The sequence below is a fragment of the Siphateles boraxobius genome, unplaced genomic scaffold (genome assembly GCF_051911475.1).
Source record: "Siphateles boraxobius isolate OS27281-9 unplaced genomic scaffold, OSU_SipBor_1 55, whole genome shotgun sequence".
In the NCBI taxonomy this organism is placed as follows: Eukaryota; Metazoa; Chordata; class Actinopteri; order Cypriniformes; family Leuciscidae; genus Siphateles; species Siphateles boraxobius.
The window spans coordinates 7,203,770-7,218,998 of NW_027509181.1; the positions used below are offsets into that span (position 1 = coordinate 7,203,770).

The 15,229-nt window shown below is 41.8% G+C and overlaps 1 protein-coding gene across 1 annotated transcript in view; it reads left to right on the top strand.

Moving 5' to 3' along the window:
- The first annotated feature begins 482 nt into the window (after window positions 1-482).
- slc4a1b (solute carrier family 4 member 1b (Diego blood group)) overlaps window positions 483-15,229 on the top strand; it is a 50,024-nt gene continuing 35,277 nt past the window's right edge. Inside the window, exons 1-4 of the mRNA XM_077205958.1 lie at window positions 483-543; window positions 5,166-5,346; window positions 6,414-6,549; window positions 13,822-13,888. Coding sequence (XP_077062073.1) covers window positions 5,178-5,346; window positions 6,414-6,549; window positions 13,822-13,888 — 372 coding nt within the window. The 5' untranslated portion in view covers window positions 483-543; window positions 5,166-5,177. The remainder of the gene's footprint in view (window positions 544-5,165; window positions 5,347-6,413; window positions 6,550-13,821; window positions 13,889-15,229) is intronic.

Genomic DNA, 15,229 nt, shown 5'->3' on the forward strand with positions numbered 1-15,229 from the left:
GTGCACAGTTATCAAGACATACTGTTTACTGCATCAATATTATGGGTGAGTCCAAGAACACATCGTCTTGGATGTGTTTGTGTGTGATTTAGAAAAAGAAAAAAAGGAGATATGGATACATTTGAATACTCTTTTGTGTTCAAAGTCAAATCTAAACATGTACATAAAACGACCCCAGATATTTATAAAAAGTTTATATGGATACTTTGAAAATATCTAAAAAGTGACAATACTGTTTTTTAACTATTAACTTCACCTTTTTTTTGCCATTTTTCAACGATATTTTGTTTTCTGATGCAATGATGTTTGGAAATTAAAGTGCCTTCACTGTCCAAGTACTTTTTTAGGGGTCACTGTATGGGCCCACAAGATTTTACATGATTGTCTGCAGACTTTTTTTGTATGTATAGGAGTGTGTGTGTGTGTGCGTGTAGAGGTGTGTCTGATATGTGCAGGTGTACACAGACTTTATAAAGGTCTGCGCACTTTTTTGAGGGTCTGTGACAGAGAATATTGCTTGAGCCGTAGAGTCCGAAATTTAAGGTAAGTGCAATTAATGTCACAATTGGTTTTTAACTGTAATTTAGTTGTGTTGTTTTAACTTGTTTTACATGTCATGTTTTCATTTAATTTGTTTTAAACAGAGGTTTACTGCTATAGATAGTTATCAAACATTTGAAATATTCTATTCAAAATAGAAAATACAATTAAATAAAAAAATGCAGTATTTCAATTTTACAATGAATTGAAGTGAATGAAACAATATTTCTTTTTACAAAGCTTCACTTATAATTGCTATATTTGAGCACAAAAACAATAGCAATAATTGTTGCATAAGCTCAAATTATTAGTCTCTTGCAATACTTTATTTACACACTTCTTATGTACAAGGGTCAACACATACTAACCCCAAACAGTTATTCTTATACAGTATATTATTCTTATATTTTCTTAAATACCTGCATGTGATTACAGCTGTAATTCATTTCTGTAATGAAGCTGTTGCTCCTTCCCTTACACCTTAACCCACCTTTAATCCTACCCATACCACCAAATGTGTCCTAACTGTACCCGTATCCCACCTCAATAGTAGCAAAAGTGTTTTGCAATACAATATGAAAACAATAAGGACATTGTACATATTTTTTTATGTAAATACAAAGTGGTTAATGAAACTTAATATAAAGTGTGACCCATAATTTTAAGCCTTTAACAACAGGTCAATAAACAGTTTATATTGTACTGCAAATGCATGCCTGTACAGTAGAAGGCACAGCTCAAACAAACCTTTCAGCTGTGTTCTGTCATTCAGGATTGCAGAAGAACAGGACATTAGAGAAGAAAGTTCAAGACTCTGGCTGTGTTTGAAATCGCCCCCTATACCTTCATTCACTATATTCACCTACATTACTCCACAAATGTAGTCCACTTGAAGGAGTGAATGAAAACGAGGGAGTCAATTTGGACACTGAGTGCGCCGGAAGGCCTGCCACATTTGCATAGCTTGTGTTTAATAATTAAAGTAATAATCAATCATTTGAAACCTAGCAAAATGACAGCTCCATTAGTAATGAAGAGGTTTATCGCGTGTAAAAAACTTAATTAAACAATTTAATAATCAATTAAAAGGTAATTTATACCTGTATGATATTACACTGTAGCCACATTGGACCAGCGGTTTGGAAAATGGATGGATGGATGATTCAGCTGCATGCGCCATTTTCTGGCAAAATGCGGGGATTCATTTGGCCCGGCCATCACAGTGCATTATGGGTATTCTCTAGCCATTGAGAGTACATGGGTTGTACACTCGACATTGCAGTGCATTGTGGGATTGACTGAGTGTGCTCGATAACATCCACTATGGTTTAACGACACTACTACATCTGGCTGTCCCTTTAAATAGTGTATACATATTTAAGGGTATCGGGGGCAATTTCGAACATAGCCTCTTATTTAATAAAAAAAAAAAGTAATCTAAAAACAGTTAATCTAAAGTAATTTTGCTTATTGGTATGGTTGAATTGGATCATTGCAGCAGCAATGTCATCGGTTAATAAAGTTAGATTAAATGCATAAAGTATATACTGAATCTGTTTTTGTGCAAGATGAGTAAATGAATGCTCACATATAGTCTAAAACTACAATATCAATCTATATTTGCACAGCACACACAACGACTCTCCATTTCTCTCAACATGGGGTTAGGAGAGGTGTGTCAGTCAATAAATGACAAAACTTGCATTGCTTATTTAAAAAAGTAACTTGTAAATTTAAAAGTAATGCGTTACTTTACTAGTTATTTTACAAAAGTAATCTGATTATTTAACTTGTTTGTAACGCAACCCCCAACACTGTTTCTAGCTGCTGTGAATGTGAAAATCAAAACTAAGAACGCTAAGAATGTTAATTTACTTAGTTTCCACATTTTTAGTCTGCCTTGTGCCACTCACACTCCTGATGTTTTGAGGGTAAACATGAGCTTTAATTTATCAGTCATCACTGCAGGAAACACACACACAAATACAGTCATACCAGAGGTCCCGCCATCATGTTTAAGTTGTCTACATCTCTGCTTTGAACTATAACAACCAGTAGAACAAGAGGGATGTTATATGACACTGTTTCAATTCACTAAAAAGTAATAACATGCAGTTTTTCCATACAGGATGGGCTGCATTCCTATTTGATCTGACCCTTTAAATGACTTGCTCTGGTCTAACCTAATGTAGTAAAATGTTAATTTAAAACTTATTCATTGATATAAAAAAATCAGTTAATTTGCAAGTTCCCACATGAAGAATATTTTAGGTTACCTGCCAAAGTCTTCAAAACAAACAATTTACAGCATAAGAACATAAATTCGTGCAATCTACTTGTAATTGATCAAAATATACATGCATGTCATTCCTACAGTTTGGAGGATTTTGGACTAAGCAGGTTTATTAAACAATTATTTTTTGTCTTGTCTGAGGGAGAAAATGTCTGTCTATCATAAAAGCACACTGATCCAGCTTGAGCTAGTATAACCTAAAAATCCTGGCCTAATATTTCACATTCACATCGTAAGAAATGTGTCCACCCTGTTACATTACATTTTTACTATGCATTTTTACTATGTGTGTAACTTTTTGTTTAGCTAATAAAGCCTATTAGCTAGGAAAAAACAACATGATGCTTGCAGAAAAATAACATTCATAAAGAATTTTAATAGATATACAGTATAAAATCTATTAAAAAAAATAATACAGAAAAATTGTAATGGTATAAAACTGACACAACAGGGTGGACATGTTAAGTTTTACATGTTTAGATAAGTCTTTTGAAAATGAGGAAATGAGAGAAAATAATATGCTATGAAGGTTGCTTTCCCTCCAAGGAAATTATGTCACTTCTAATGGGATTTAGGGCATACACTTAAGATTTTAAAGGGAAAATAGTAGCTATGTAACAGGGTGGACTGGCGTTTGAAACTAATTTAATGGTTTTACACATTAAAAAATTTTTTTATGACAATAAATTGTTTTTAAACAGCTATAGCTACGCAACAGTCAGTCTGATTTACTTGAAAACCGGCTTGCTGTGTGTATGTCCAAGGTGCCGCGATTGTCAACAAGGACATTTGTTTATCTCGAAAAACACCTGTTTGAATCATGGCCCTAGAGGCCTGTGAAAAAAATCGAATTTTCACATGCGTATAGGATTGTATACCAGACGTTTTTGCACATGCCCACAGCATTCATACCATATGGTAGAACAACCTCAATAACTGTTAAAAAGCTATTAAAAATTTGCCTGTATTGGCTGTAAATGGTCTTTTCCATCTATGCTCTAAGTCAGGGATGAGCAACTCTTGTCGTCGAGGGCCACTGTCCTGCAGAGTTTAGCTCCAACCCTGACAAAAATTATTTTTTAGTAATCCTGAAAACATTGATCAGCTTGTTCAGGTGTGTTTAATTAGGGTTGGAGCTAAACTCTGCAGGACAGTGGCCCTCGAGGACCGGTGTTGCCCATCCCTGATCTAATTGGTTACATGCTTGCTAAATAAAACATAATACCTTTTTACGAATGTGCTTAGAGGCCTTAAAGCGTTGAACCCTAATAATTGCTGCTAGAAGCTACATGTTTTTTTAATTGTTCTTAGTCACTATTCTTAGTTGCTGGATTGTAACTGATTATATGTTATCTAGATTACGTAATCAGATTCCAAAAAGTAAAACGTTTTAAAATACTCATAATTAGACTACAGTTACTTATTCAGAATTAATTTATTCTGTCTTATTATTCTTTTTCATCTTTTACATTATTTTCAACAAAAAAAAACTATCATATAAGATTATACTATTCAAATCAGTGTTATAACAAGTTAGGTTAAAAGTAATCAAAGTAGTCAGATTATATTACCTAAAATGTGTAATGTAATAGATTAGATTACAAACTACAATTTTAGTCATGTAATTTGTATTCAGTAATAGACTACAATTGTGACACCTGATTACAAAACCAGTCACACCAGTAGCACGGATATATTTGTGGTAATAGCCAACAATACATTGTATGGGTCAAAATTATCGATTTTTCTTTTATGCCAAAAATCATTAGGATATTAAGTAAAGATCATGTTCCATGAAGATATTTTGTAAATTTCCTTCCGTAAATGTATAAAACATTTATTTTGTGAGTGAATGCAGCACAATTGCGAACATAAATGGACAACTTTAAAGTCGATTTTCTCAATGTTTCGATTTTTTTGCACCTTCAGATTCCAGATTTTAGAATAGTTGTATCTCGGCCAAATATTGTCCTATAACAAACCATACATCAATGGAAAGCTTTATTCAGCGTTCAGATGGTGTATAAATCTCAATTTCAAAAAATTACCCATGTGACCGGTTTTGTCGTCCAGGGTCATAATTTCTACCCAGCGCCAATCCTTAAGAATTTGTGTGAATCTTGGTATATTTGTGGATGGAAAACCATGTGGCATGAAAGTTGATTAACATTTTATGTAAAATATTCAGTATTGTTTTGTTTAACTGTGAATGACCCATTATTACTCAATATGCCATTCTTTAAATTCATTGTGATGTTTAGCGTACCTATGTATTAGCAGCAAGAGCTAGCAGAGCCGTTTATTGTGTCATTTTTTTGTTATCTGTGGTCAGACTTATGTGGAGATGAATGAGTCAGTGAAGAACCCAGAACAGCAGAGCTATTGGCGGGAGACGGGCAGATGGATGGGCTATGAAGAAACCTATGATGTTGAGGCGGGCCGCTGGGGTCCTTCTCACATCTCCTACCTCACCTTCAAGAGCCTGGTGCAGTTACGCAGGACAATGAACACGGGTGAGGGAGTGACTGGGGTCTCACCTCTTAGTACTTCATATAATTCATTTAATTTAATTGAAATTTATTTCAATTCAAATCACTTCACATTTCCTATGTCAAAGCTGTCTCACTCTACCAAACATTATATAATAGTAATTGTTATTATACATTATCATACAATACTGTTTAAATGTTTGGGGTTGGTAAGACTTTTTAATGTTTTAAAATAAGTATCCTATGCTTACCAAGCCTGCATTTATTTGAGCAAAAATAGAGTAAAAACAGTAGTATTGTGAAATAATATTATTAAATATTTCCATTTATAATATATTTTAAAATTACATTTATTTCTATAATGGCAAAGCTGAATTTCCAGCAGCAATTACTTCAGTCTTCAGTGTCACATGATCCTTCAGAAATTATCATTCTAATATGCTGATTTGGTGTTTAATAAACATTTCTTATTATTATCACTGTTGACATTTTTGTAGAAACCTTATATCTTATATCTTTTTTTCAGGAATATTTGATTAATATAAAGATCAAAAGAACAGCATTTATTTGTAATAGAAATTCCTTGTAACAATGTAAAAGTATTTATTGCAGTGCATCTTAAAATCAGTTATATATGAAGCACTTTATTTTATTTAGCTGTCATTTTACAGTACGTTTAATAAAAAATAGTTTAAAAAAGTATTACATCATATAATAATTAACAGATAATTTTGTTGATGTATTGATGTATGTAAAGCTACTCTACTAATATATTAAGAATTATGGTAATGTAAGTTTGGTAATGATTCATAAATGAGTGTTAATGGAGTGTTTCCAAGGATTAACTTGCAATCACATTCTAGTCTCAGTCCTTTCCTGACTGGAATATGAGGAAGAATGTAACTTCACTGCACATGGTCAGATGAGATGGTAGTAGATACAGATAGTAAGTGTCCTGTAAAACCTGTTCAACCTGTGCTCCTCAGCTTTGGCCATAGTGTCTATGTTTATTGTGAAAAGCCCTCATCCTCTCTTTTGCCTTAATCTTTCCTTTGCATTTCATTATTTTTCATGTTTTTTGCTTGGATCAGGTGTGGTGATGCTGGACAGAGAGGAGAAGATGCTTTCCAGTATTATTGAGAAGATTGTGGATACCCTAGTTAGCAAAAGGGAGATTCAGCCAGGGGACAGAGATAAGGTTCTTCAAGCATTAATGCACAAACAGAGGTACTACACACACTTTCTGGGAAAAACAAAAAAATCAAGGTATACCCTACTCAGTAATTTTCCCTCACTGAAAGTTTTACACTAAGAAATATTAAATTGTATCAAATCATGGTTTGTGACCATTCACTAAAGATGCCTGACTGCAAATAGGGCATTTCTACAATGCACTAAACATTGAAAAATTTTACCTTTGCATGATTCTGCATCCACACTACTAAGTGTCAAGTATGAGTAGAACGGTATTCCTACCAAACGGTTTCAGTGTTGGTCTTCCAGTGATGGCAGCCAACTCAGTGATGGCAGCATTGTCCTCACCCTTTTTTGACCTGAAATTATTATTTTTTTAAATGTGAAAATTGAGTGTTCATCAGAGTGGTCCAATACCTAAGGACTTTTGTCACATTTGAACTTGGAATACACACACACACACACACACACACACACACACACACACACACACACACACACACACACACACACACACACACACACACACACACACACACACACACACAATTTGACTGGATTCATGAGTTTAAGTGATTGTGGTAAAATTGAATGGGAAATGGGGGGGGGGGGGCAATTTTGACATTTGTCAAAAATATATAAAATATCTGGCACAATCCTGAGTGCACACACACAAATAATGTCATGAGACTATAGAACATCCACAATGCAGAACACACTCCCATTACTAAGTCATAATTATGATATTAAAAAGTCAAAATTATGAGATAAAACGTCAAAATTATGACATACTACTAAGTCATAATTATATAAAAGTCAAAATTATGTCTACTAAGTCATAATTGTTATGTTTCAGTCTAAAGATGATGAAGAAGATTCAAATAGAAGTGTATTTAAAGTCAACTCAGTTAATCCACAGATGGGAGATAGCATGCATATACAAACACACCAACAATACAGGACAAAGAATGTCTCGGTTACATATGTAACCCTCATTCCCTGAAGGAGGGAACAGAGATGTAGTCGACGTGTCGACTGATTGGGATCACGTGTAGGGAGCCTGTCATCTTCGAGTATTGTAAAAACGAGCAAATGCACATTGGCGTGCGAGAATTGCATCACACGCTCTGCCCTGCAACGCGGGTATAAACACGGAAGTGGATGCACGCACCAGTTGTTTTTCACTGAGGAGCCGAGCGGAGCCCAGAGTCAGCGGTGATCCAGCAATAGTGGCGACGGGATTATGTCTCCGTTCCCTCCTTCAGGGAACGAGGGTTACATACATAACCAAGATGTTCCCTTTCAGTCACTCACGTTCGACACAGTCGACGTGTCGACTGATTGGGATCCCAATTAAAATGTCACAAAGCCTTCTGATCCCCCCACATTATTTGAGGCGGAGATGGGACAGGGCTTAGGCCAGGGAAGTCACTGCTGTTCCACAAGACCACTGGGAAAGCGCTCTCTTTCGTTGGAAAGGAATACGCTGCCGGAGCCACATCCTGCCCGTAGGGAGGTAACATGTGGAGGATACACATATGGACTGGGCAGATACCGGGCAGTACAAAATATCCCAACCGCCTCGGTGGCCCTTTTCAGCATCATCTCTGAATCCGGCTCGTGCAACACTACTTTCCCAGAGGGAGGTAACGCAGCCGAGTCATCATCTCCAAAGCCCAGCTCCCCCTCCGATGCTGCAATGGACATCCTGTCCTCTGGAGGGGCCCCTAACGAAACGGCTGGTTGGTGCACTACAGAGGGACCAGCGCGCTTATAGGGGAACTCCACCGGCTGCGGTGCAAAAGAGGAGTAAGGGCATCTTGAGAAAGACGCAAACGCACCCGTGTTGCTCTTCCAGGAATTGAGACCTGTCACCAGTGCCGGAGCACACAGGGGAATGACCGTGGAAACACTGAACAGTGAACTGAAACAGTGAAGCACTCTCTTCTTCGCCCTCTAACCACCATGAGAGCTCAGAAGCTCGCGATCACCGCTGTACTCGCGCTGTAGAAACCACCTGCACTGGGAGAGTCTTCCAGAAGAAAACCAACACACTGAGACAAATAAACTAAAAAATGAAACCAAAAACTTGCAAAGGTCCAACACGACACGGTAGAACACAAGACAAAGCGACTGGAACCATCGCTCACACATAGCTCAAGCAACTATCTGACACAAGACAACACACATGAGGGGACTAAATAGGAGATAGAAGGAAATAATTGATACTGGATCAGGTGAGGTGAGGGGAGTGAAACAATAACAAGGTAATGAATGGGATAACAAGGGGGCGGGATGAGACGCCGCAATGACAGAGAAGCACATGGTGAACTGTCAAAACGAACCCACATGCTCCAAAAAAACACACGACAGAGACCGGGAAGGACGGACAGATCCTTCATTGGGGAGGGGTTGGGACAGAAACAGCTGGGTTAAAGTGGGAATGAAACAGGCTTGACCCGAGAAACATGAAAGACTGGGTGTATCCGACCAAATCTGGGAGGTAGCCTGAGCCTTACCACCAACAGACTCAACACATTGGTGATCTGGTATGGGCCAGTAAACCTGGGGTCTAACTTGCGAGAGGCCATTCGGAGAGGAAGGTCCTTGGTAGACAACCATACCTTTTGACCACATACCTAGTGGTGAGCAGGAGTTCGGTGACAGTTGGCCTCCGCCTTAGTTCGTCTGGAAGCCAAGGCTTCCTCAACCATCTTCCAGGTGCGATGACACCGGCGGACGAAGGCTGAGGCAGACGGAACAGCAGCATCGGGCTCCTGTGAGGGAAACAAAGGAGGTTGAAACCCAATGGAACATTGAAATAGGGACATACCTGTGGCAGCCACCGGCAAGAAATTGTGGGCGTACTAAATCCAGGATAACTGTTGACTCCAACTCAGAGCTCGGATTCTGGGACGTCAGGCAGCGGAGAGCTTGTTCCAGATCCTGGTTTGCCTGCTCGGACTGCCCATTGGTCTGAGTAAGAAAACCTGATGACAGACTCGTAGAGGCCCCGGTCTGCCGACGGAACTCTTTCCAGAACCGGGAGACAAACTGTGCCCCCTATCGGAGACCACATCTGCCGGAAGACCATGAATCCGGAAGACGTGATCGACCACCACTTGAGCAGTCTCCTTGGCTGAGGGCAATTTTGGGAAGAGGAATGAAATGGGCTGCCTTGGAAAAGCGGTCCAACACTATCAAAACTACAGTGTTTCCCCTTGATGGCGGAAGGCCAGTGACAAAGTCAAGGGCTATGTGTGACCAGGGGCAAGAGGGGATGAACAGGGGGTGAAGCAGACCAACAGGCGGCTGATTAGAACTCTTGTTCTGGGCACAAACCGAGCAGGCCAACACGAACTGCCTGACATCCTTGGCCATGGATGGCCACCAGAATCGCTGGCGGATGGCAGCAACCGACCTCTGAACTCCTGGATGGCAAACTAGCTCGGATGAATGCCCCCACTGAAGGATTTCAGAACGCAACACAGCCGGCACAAAAAGCCTACCCTCTGGACAACTCCTTGGCACTTCTCTGTCTCGTATGGCCTCTTTCACACCCCTCTCGACACCCCAAGTTTGACATTCTTAGAGCCTGGCATCAAAGGCCCCCTGTGCTTTCTAATTCCACCTAAAATATACCTTGGTAGATGTGAGGGCCGTCAAGGATGCAGCAACCTGGCCAAAGTTCCGGATAAAACGCAGATAAAAGTTGACGAATCCCAGAAACCGCTGCAGAGCCTTGTGTGAGTCTGGAGTCGGCCACTCGGCTACTGCCCTTACCTTAGTGGGATCAGCTCTGATCCCCTCTGCCGCAATAATGTAGCCCAGGAACGAAACTGACTCTGCGCAGAAGATGCACTTCTCCGCTTTTACGTACAGCTGGTTCTCTAAAAGCCGTTATAGCACCTGCACATAGCACAGCACCTGACATACGTGCTGAGTGTGTACCTAAACAGAGGGAGAAAAAATAAGAATAGCGTCATGGTACACAAAGACAAATTTGTTAACCATGTCTCTCTGCACGTCATTGACCAGGGCCTGAAGACATCTGGGGCGTTGGTCAGGCCAAACTGTAAGACCCGGTACTCAAAGTGTCCTGAGGGAGTGATAAATGCTGTCTTCCACTCATCCCCCTCTCGCTTCCGAACCAGATGATAGGCGTTGCAGAGGTCCAACTAACTGAAGACCGTGGCTCCCTGCAAGAGTTCAAAGGCAGATGATATTATGGGCAGGGGATACGTATTCTTGACAGTAATGTCATTCAAACCTCTGTAATCAATAGAAGGACACAACGAGCCATCCTTTACAAAGAAGAATCCTGCATTAGCTGGAGACGAGGAGGGGCGGATGAGGCCGGCATCTAGAGATTCTCGAATATACTTGTCCATAGTCTCTCTTTCTGGACTGGACAGGGAATACAGGTGACCCTTCGGCGGAAAAGTGCCTGGGAGGAGATTAGTGGCAAAATCATAAGGCCGGTGAGGAGGCAAGGACATGGCCCAGGACTCGCTGAAAACCAGTCGAAGATCATGGTATCTCACCGGGACCCCGGACAGATCAGCCGCCTCCACCTGCAAAACAGGAAACACAGAGCCAGGAGAAGAGGCAGCACCCATACAAGATGCAAGACAGGACTGGCTCCATGACAAGACAGAATTCCTGGCCCAATCCGTGTGAGGACTGTGCTGCACCAGCCACAGGTGCCCCAGGACCACTGGCGCACTCGGGGAATTCAGGAGGTACAGCTTGGTGATCTCACGGTGATTGCCTGTACAACAAGACTTACAGGGGAAGTGATGTGAGTGAAGGTAGTGATCGGGGTATCATCAAGCGACCGAACGGAGATGGGGCTAGGAAGAGGAGTCACCGGAATACCCCACCGCTCCATCATACCACTGTCCATGAAGTTACCACTGGCCCCAGAGTCCACCAAAGCCGAGCAGGAGTAATTAGACCCCCCAAACTGGAAAGCCACAGGAAGAAGGGTCCGGGATGAGGGGGAGGAAATAACGGAAGAAGCGCCCACCAGGATCCCCCTAGCTATTGATGGGCCCTGGCTTTTAGTGGACACTTGTTGGCGAAGTGTCCAGCCTTTCCACAGTAGAGGCATAGGCCCCGGGCAAATCGTTCTTGTTTCTGCTGGGGAGTGAGACGCAGGCATCCCAACTGCATGGGTTCGGGATCATCCGGAGAAGGCAATGGCAAAACAGAGGTGGTGTCGCTAGTAAGCTATCCCAACCTCCAGGGAGAGCGCATAGCCCAACGGCTCTCGGCTGGCGGCTCTCAGGTAGCACGTGAAGCAGGACAGAGAAAAAGGCAATCCACGATCGGAGACCAAGAGCGAGACCAAGGCTGAATGCAGCGGAACTGCCTGGGAAAATCAGGAGGAGGTAAAGAAAAATAAACTAAAAAATGAAACCAAAAACTAGCAAAGATCCAACACGACATGGTAGAACACAAGACAAAGCGACTGGAACTATCGCTCACCCATAGCTCAAACAACGATCTGGCACAAGTCAACGCACATGAGGGGACTAAATAGGAGATAGGAATTAATTGATACTGGATCAGGTGAGGTGAGTGAAACAATAACGAGGTAATAAATGGGATAACAAGGGGGCGGGATGAGACACCGCAATGACAGTGAAGCACATGGTGAACTGTCAAAACGAACCCACATGCTCCAAACAAACACATACACACGACAGAGGCCGGGAAGGAAGGACAGATCCGCCCAGGGACATGATAGAAATGGGCTTCCATAGATCCAAACTAAATCCTAAAACTTTAAAGAGGCTTGCCCACCTGTCAGATATGTATTTGAGACCTGTTTTACGGTTGTGTTTTTTATTTGTAAATGTTAGAAAGTCACACGCGTTTTTCCATTTTGCAAAAAGGCTCATAGTGCTGACAGCACGTGAGTAAACTTCACAGACTTTAGAATGGGAGTGCAATAATTCTAAAATATAAATTTAGCTAAATATTTTGCCCCCAAAATATTTCAAAACAGCTCCAACTAAATTGTAAGACTTTTGAAAGACTTTTTTTTAAATACATATAAAAAATAAGCAATTGTATGTTTTTTCTCCTCCTGCTGTACCGAAAAACATAGTGTGTCTTCAAAACCGAGGTACGATATCAATACGTAATTTTTGTGTACCATTACACCCCTACTTTCAAGTACAAAATACAAGACATCATTCATATGCCAGTGTAACAGTTACAAAAATTATGGCCCCACTTTGTATTAGGTGTCATTAACTATGTACTTGCGTTAAAAAATATATATATACTTTGGGATTTGAAGAATCGGAATATCATGGTGACTTGGGGGTGTACTCTTTAGGGGCCAGTTATACCCCTTTTCCACCAACAAGAACCAGATGCTGGTTCAGAGCTAGAGCTAGTGCCGGTTCGGAGTTAGTTCAACTGGCGAGCTTTCAAAGAACCGGTTTGCCTTTCCACAGGCTAGAGAGCCATCACAGAGCCACATCTTACGTCACTGTATACATCTCATGTTGCCCAGCAACGCTACCGCGGCACACACAAACGCACCAGGCTTCTTCGAGATGGTTCGGCACTGTGAATCTCGAACTGCGAGAGTGATCCAAAAGCAGAAGGAGTCGTATGCTTTCCAAACACTCCAGCAGCTCCGATCAGTCCATGCCGCTCCGATGCATCTCGAACAAGCCTTCCATCAACAATGGCGATCGTTACGTTACTATTTATGCTCATGGCTTTGCAAACCTACATCGGTATCCAAACACGGCGAATCCAGCACGTTCGTGCTGCTCGCCGTAACTTGCATTAACGGAGATTACAATCGAGCTGCTATTAGCACGATTAGCTGCTATTTAAAAATGGCGGTCACAAGTTTTGTGTTTGTCTTGTTGGTCACGGTAACCCCGCCCCCAGCCGCTGACGTAAACGGTTCTTACTTCTATACCAGCAATGATTTGGTGCTACTTAAGAACCACTTTTACTGGTTCGGAGCTGGTGCTTTGGTGGTCGAAAAACAAAGAACCGATTTGAAACTAGGCTCTGGCTCCGAACAAGCACCAGCTCTGCCTTGATGGAAAAGGGGTATAAGTAACCACTTAGCAATCACACACACACCACCCTAGCAACTGCATAACAATGCACTAAAACACACACACAGAGAACCGTAGCAACCACCAACAACAGAATAGCATCGTGGGAGTGAATTTTGCAGGGTCATGCTTCTCTTCAGACTTGTAGTGTAGTCATCATGAACCAATTCACCTTTAAAAGCATTCATTTTATTTATTTCTCTCTCTCCAGCCAGTTAGTAGAGACCCAGCCCCTGACTTCAGGCATGGAGATGCAGAAATTCTCTGTCACAGAGAAAGTGAGTACAAGTTTTCTTGTTGTAACTGTTCCGAGCATAACTATAAAGGCCGGTTCATACTAAGGAAAATAACTATAATGATAAAGATAAAGTTCTAAAAATCGTTCCAAATATAAAAGAACAGCAGAGTTCACACCACAACGTAACCCTAGTTCCCTGAAGGAACGAGACGCTGCGTGAAACGCTGCGGGAACGCCTCTTGCGTTGTGCGTCATGAAGCACGTATGGAATCAGCCCAATGCACACCCCTGAACACAATGGCGACAGCTTCTGGAAAAAGTCTGAAGCAAGTCGATCAAGGGAATGCCGGGAGTATGGCAACGACACGCAGCGTCTCGTTCCTTCAGGGAACTAGGGTTACATACGTAACCCGGGACGTTCCCTTTCAGGAACGTCGAGCTGCGTGAAACGCTGCGGGAACGCTAATACCCACGTCGCCATAAGAGCAAGTGACCGACTGTGTGAATCAAAGATTAAATTCAGCCGAAAGCACCTGCGCCCCAGGGGTGGAGCTGAGGTCTAGGTCATAAAACCTGACGAAAGTATGCGGTGAGGACCAGCCTGCCGCATCACAAACGTCCTGGAGGGAGACTCCTGACAATAAGGCTTTGGAAGCCGCCATACTCCTGGTAGAGTGAGCTCGGACAGCCAAAGGTGAAGGCTGACCAACCGACTCATAGGCAAGTGAGATGGCCTCAACCACCCACTTGCTCATCCTCTGCTTAGACACTGGGGACCCCTTCTTAGGTGGTCCAAAACAAACGAACAGCTGTTCTGATTTTCTCTACAGGGCAGCTCTGTGGACGTAAGCATCTAAAGCCCGAACAGGGCAGAGCAGATTAAGTTTTTCCAGATTCAGATGATCTAAAAGGAGGAGGACAGAAGGCCTGCAGAACTATAGGTCTGGCCACATTGGTAGGAACCTTAGGGACATAACCTGGCCTGGGGTGGAGAAAAGCCTTCACCATCCCAGGTGAAAACTCCAAACACGAAGGAGCAACCGAGAGACCCTGAATATCTCCGATTCTCTCAAGAGAAGAAATGGCGAGGGGAAAAATAGTCTTCAAAGTAATAAACCTATCAGCAACTTCTTCAATAGGCTCAAAGGGAGCTAGGGAAAGACCTTCTAGGGCGATAGCTAAGTCCCATGCTGGCACCCTCGTGCAGACTACAGGCCTCAGCCTCAAAGTACCACGAAGAAAAGTTATAAATGGGTGTCTCCCCAGAGAGACTCCACTGAAAGGGACATGGTAAGCAGCAAGTGCCGCCACATACACCTTTAGTGTGGAGGGGGATAGCCCTGAGGAGAAACGCTCCTGCAGGAACTCCAGCACTGCACCC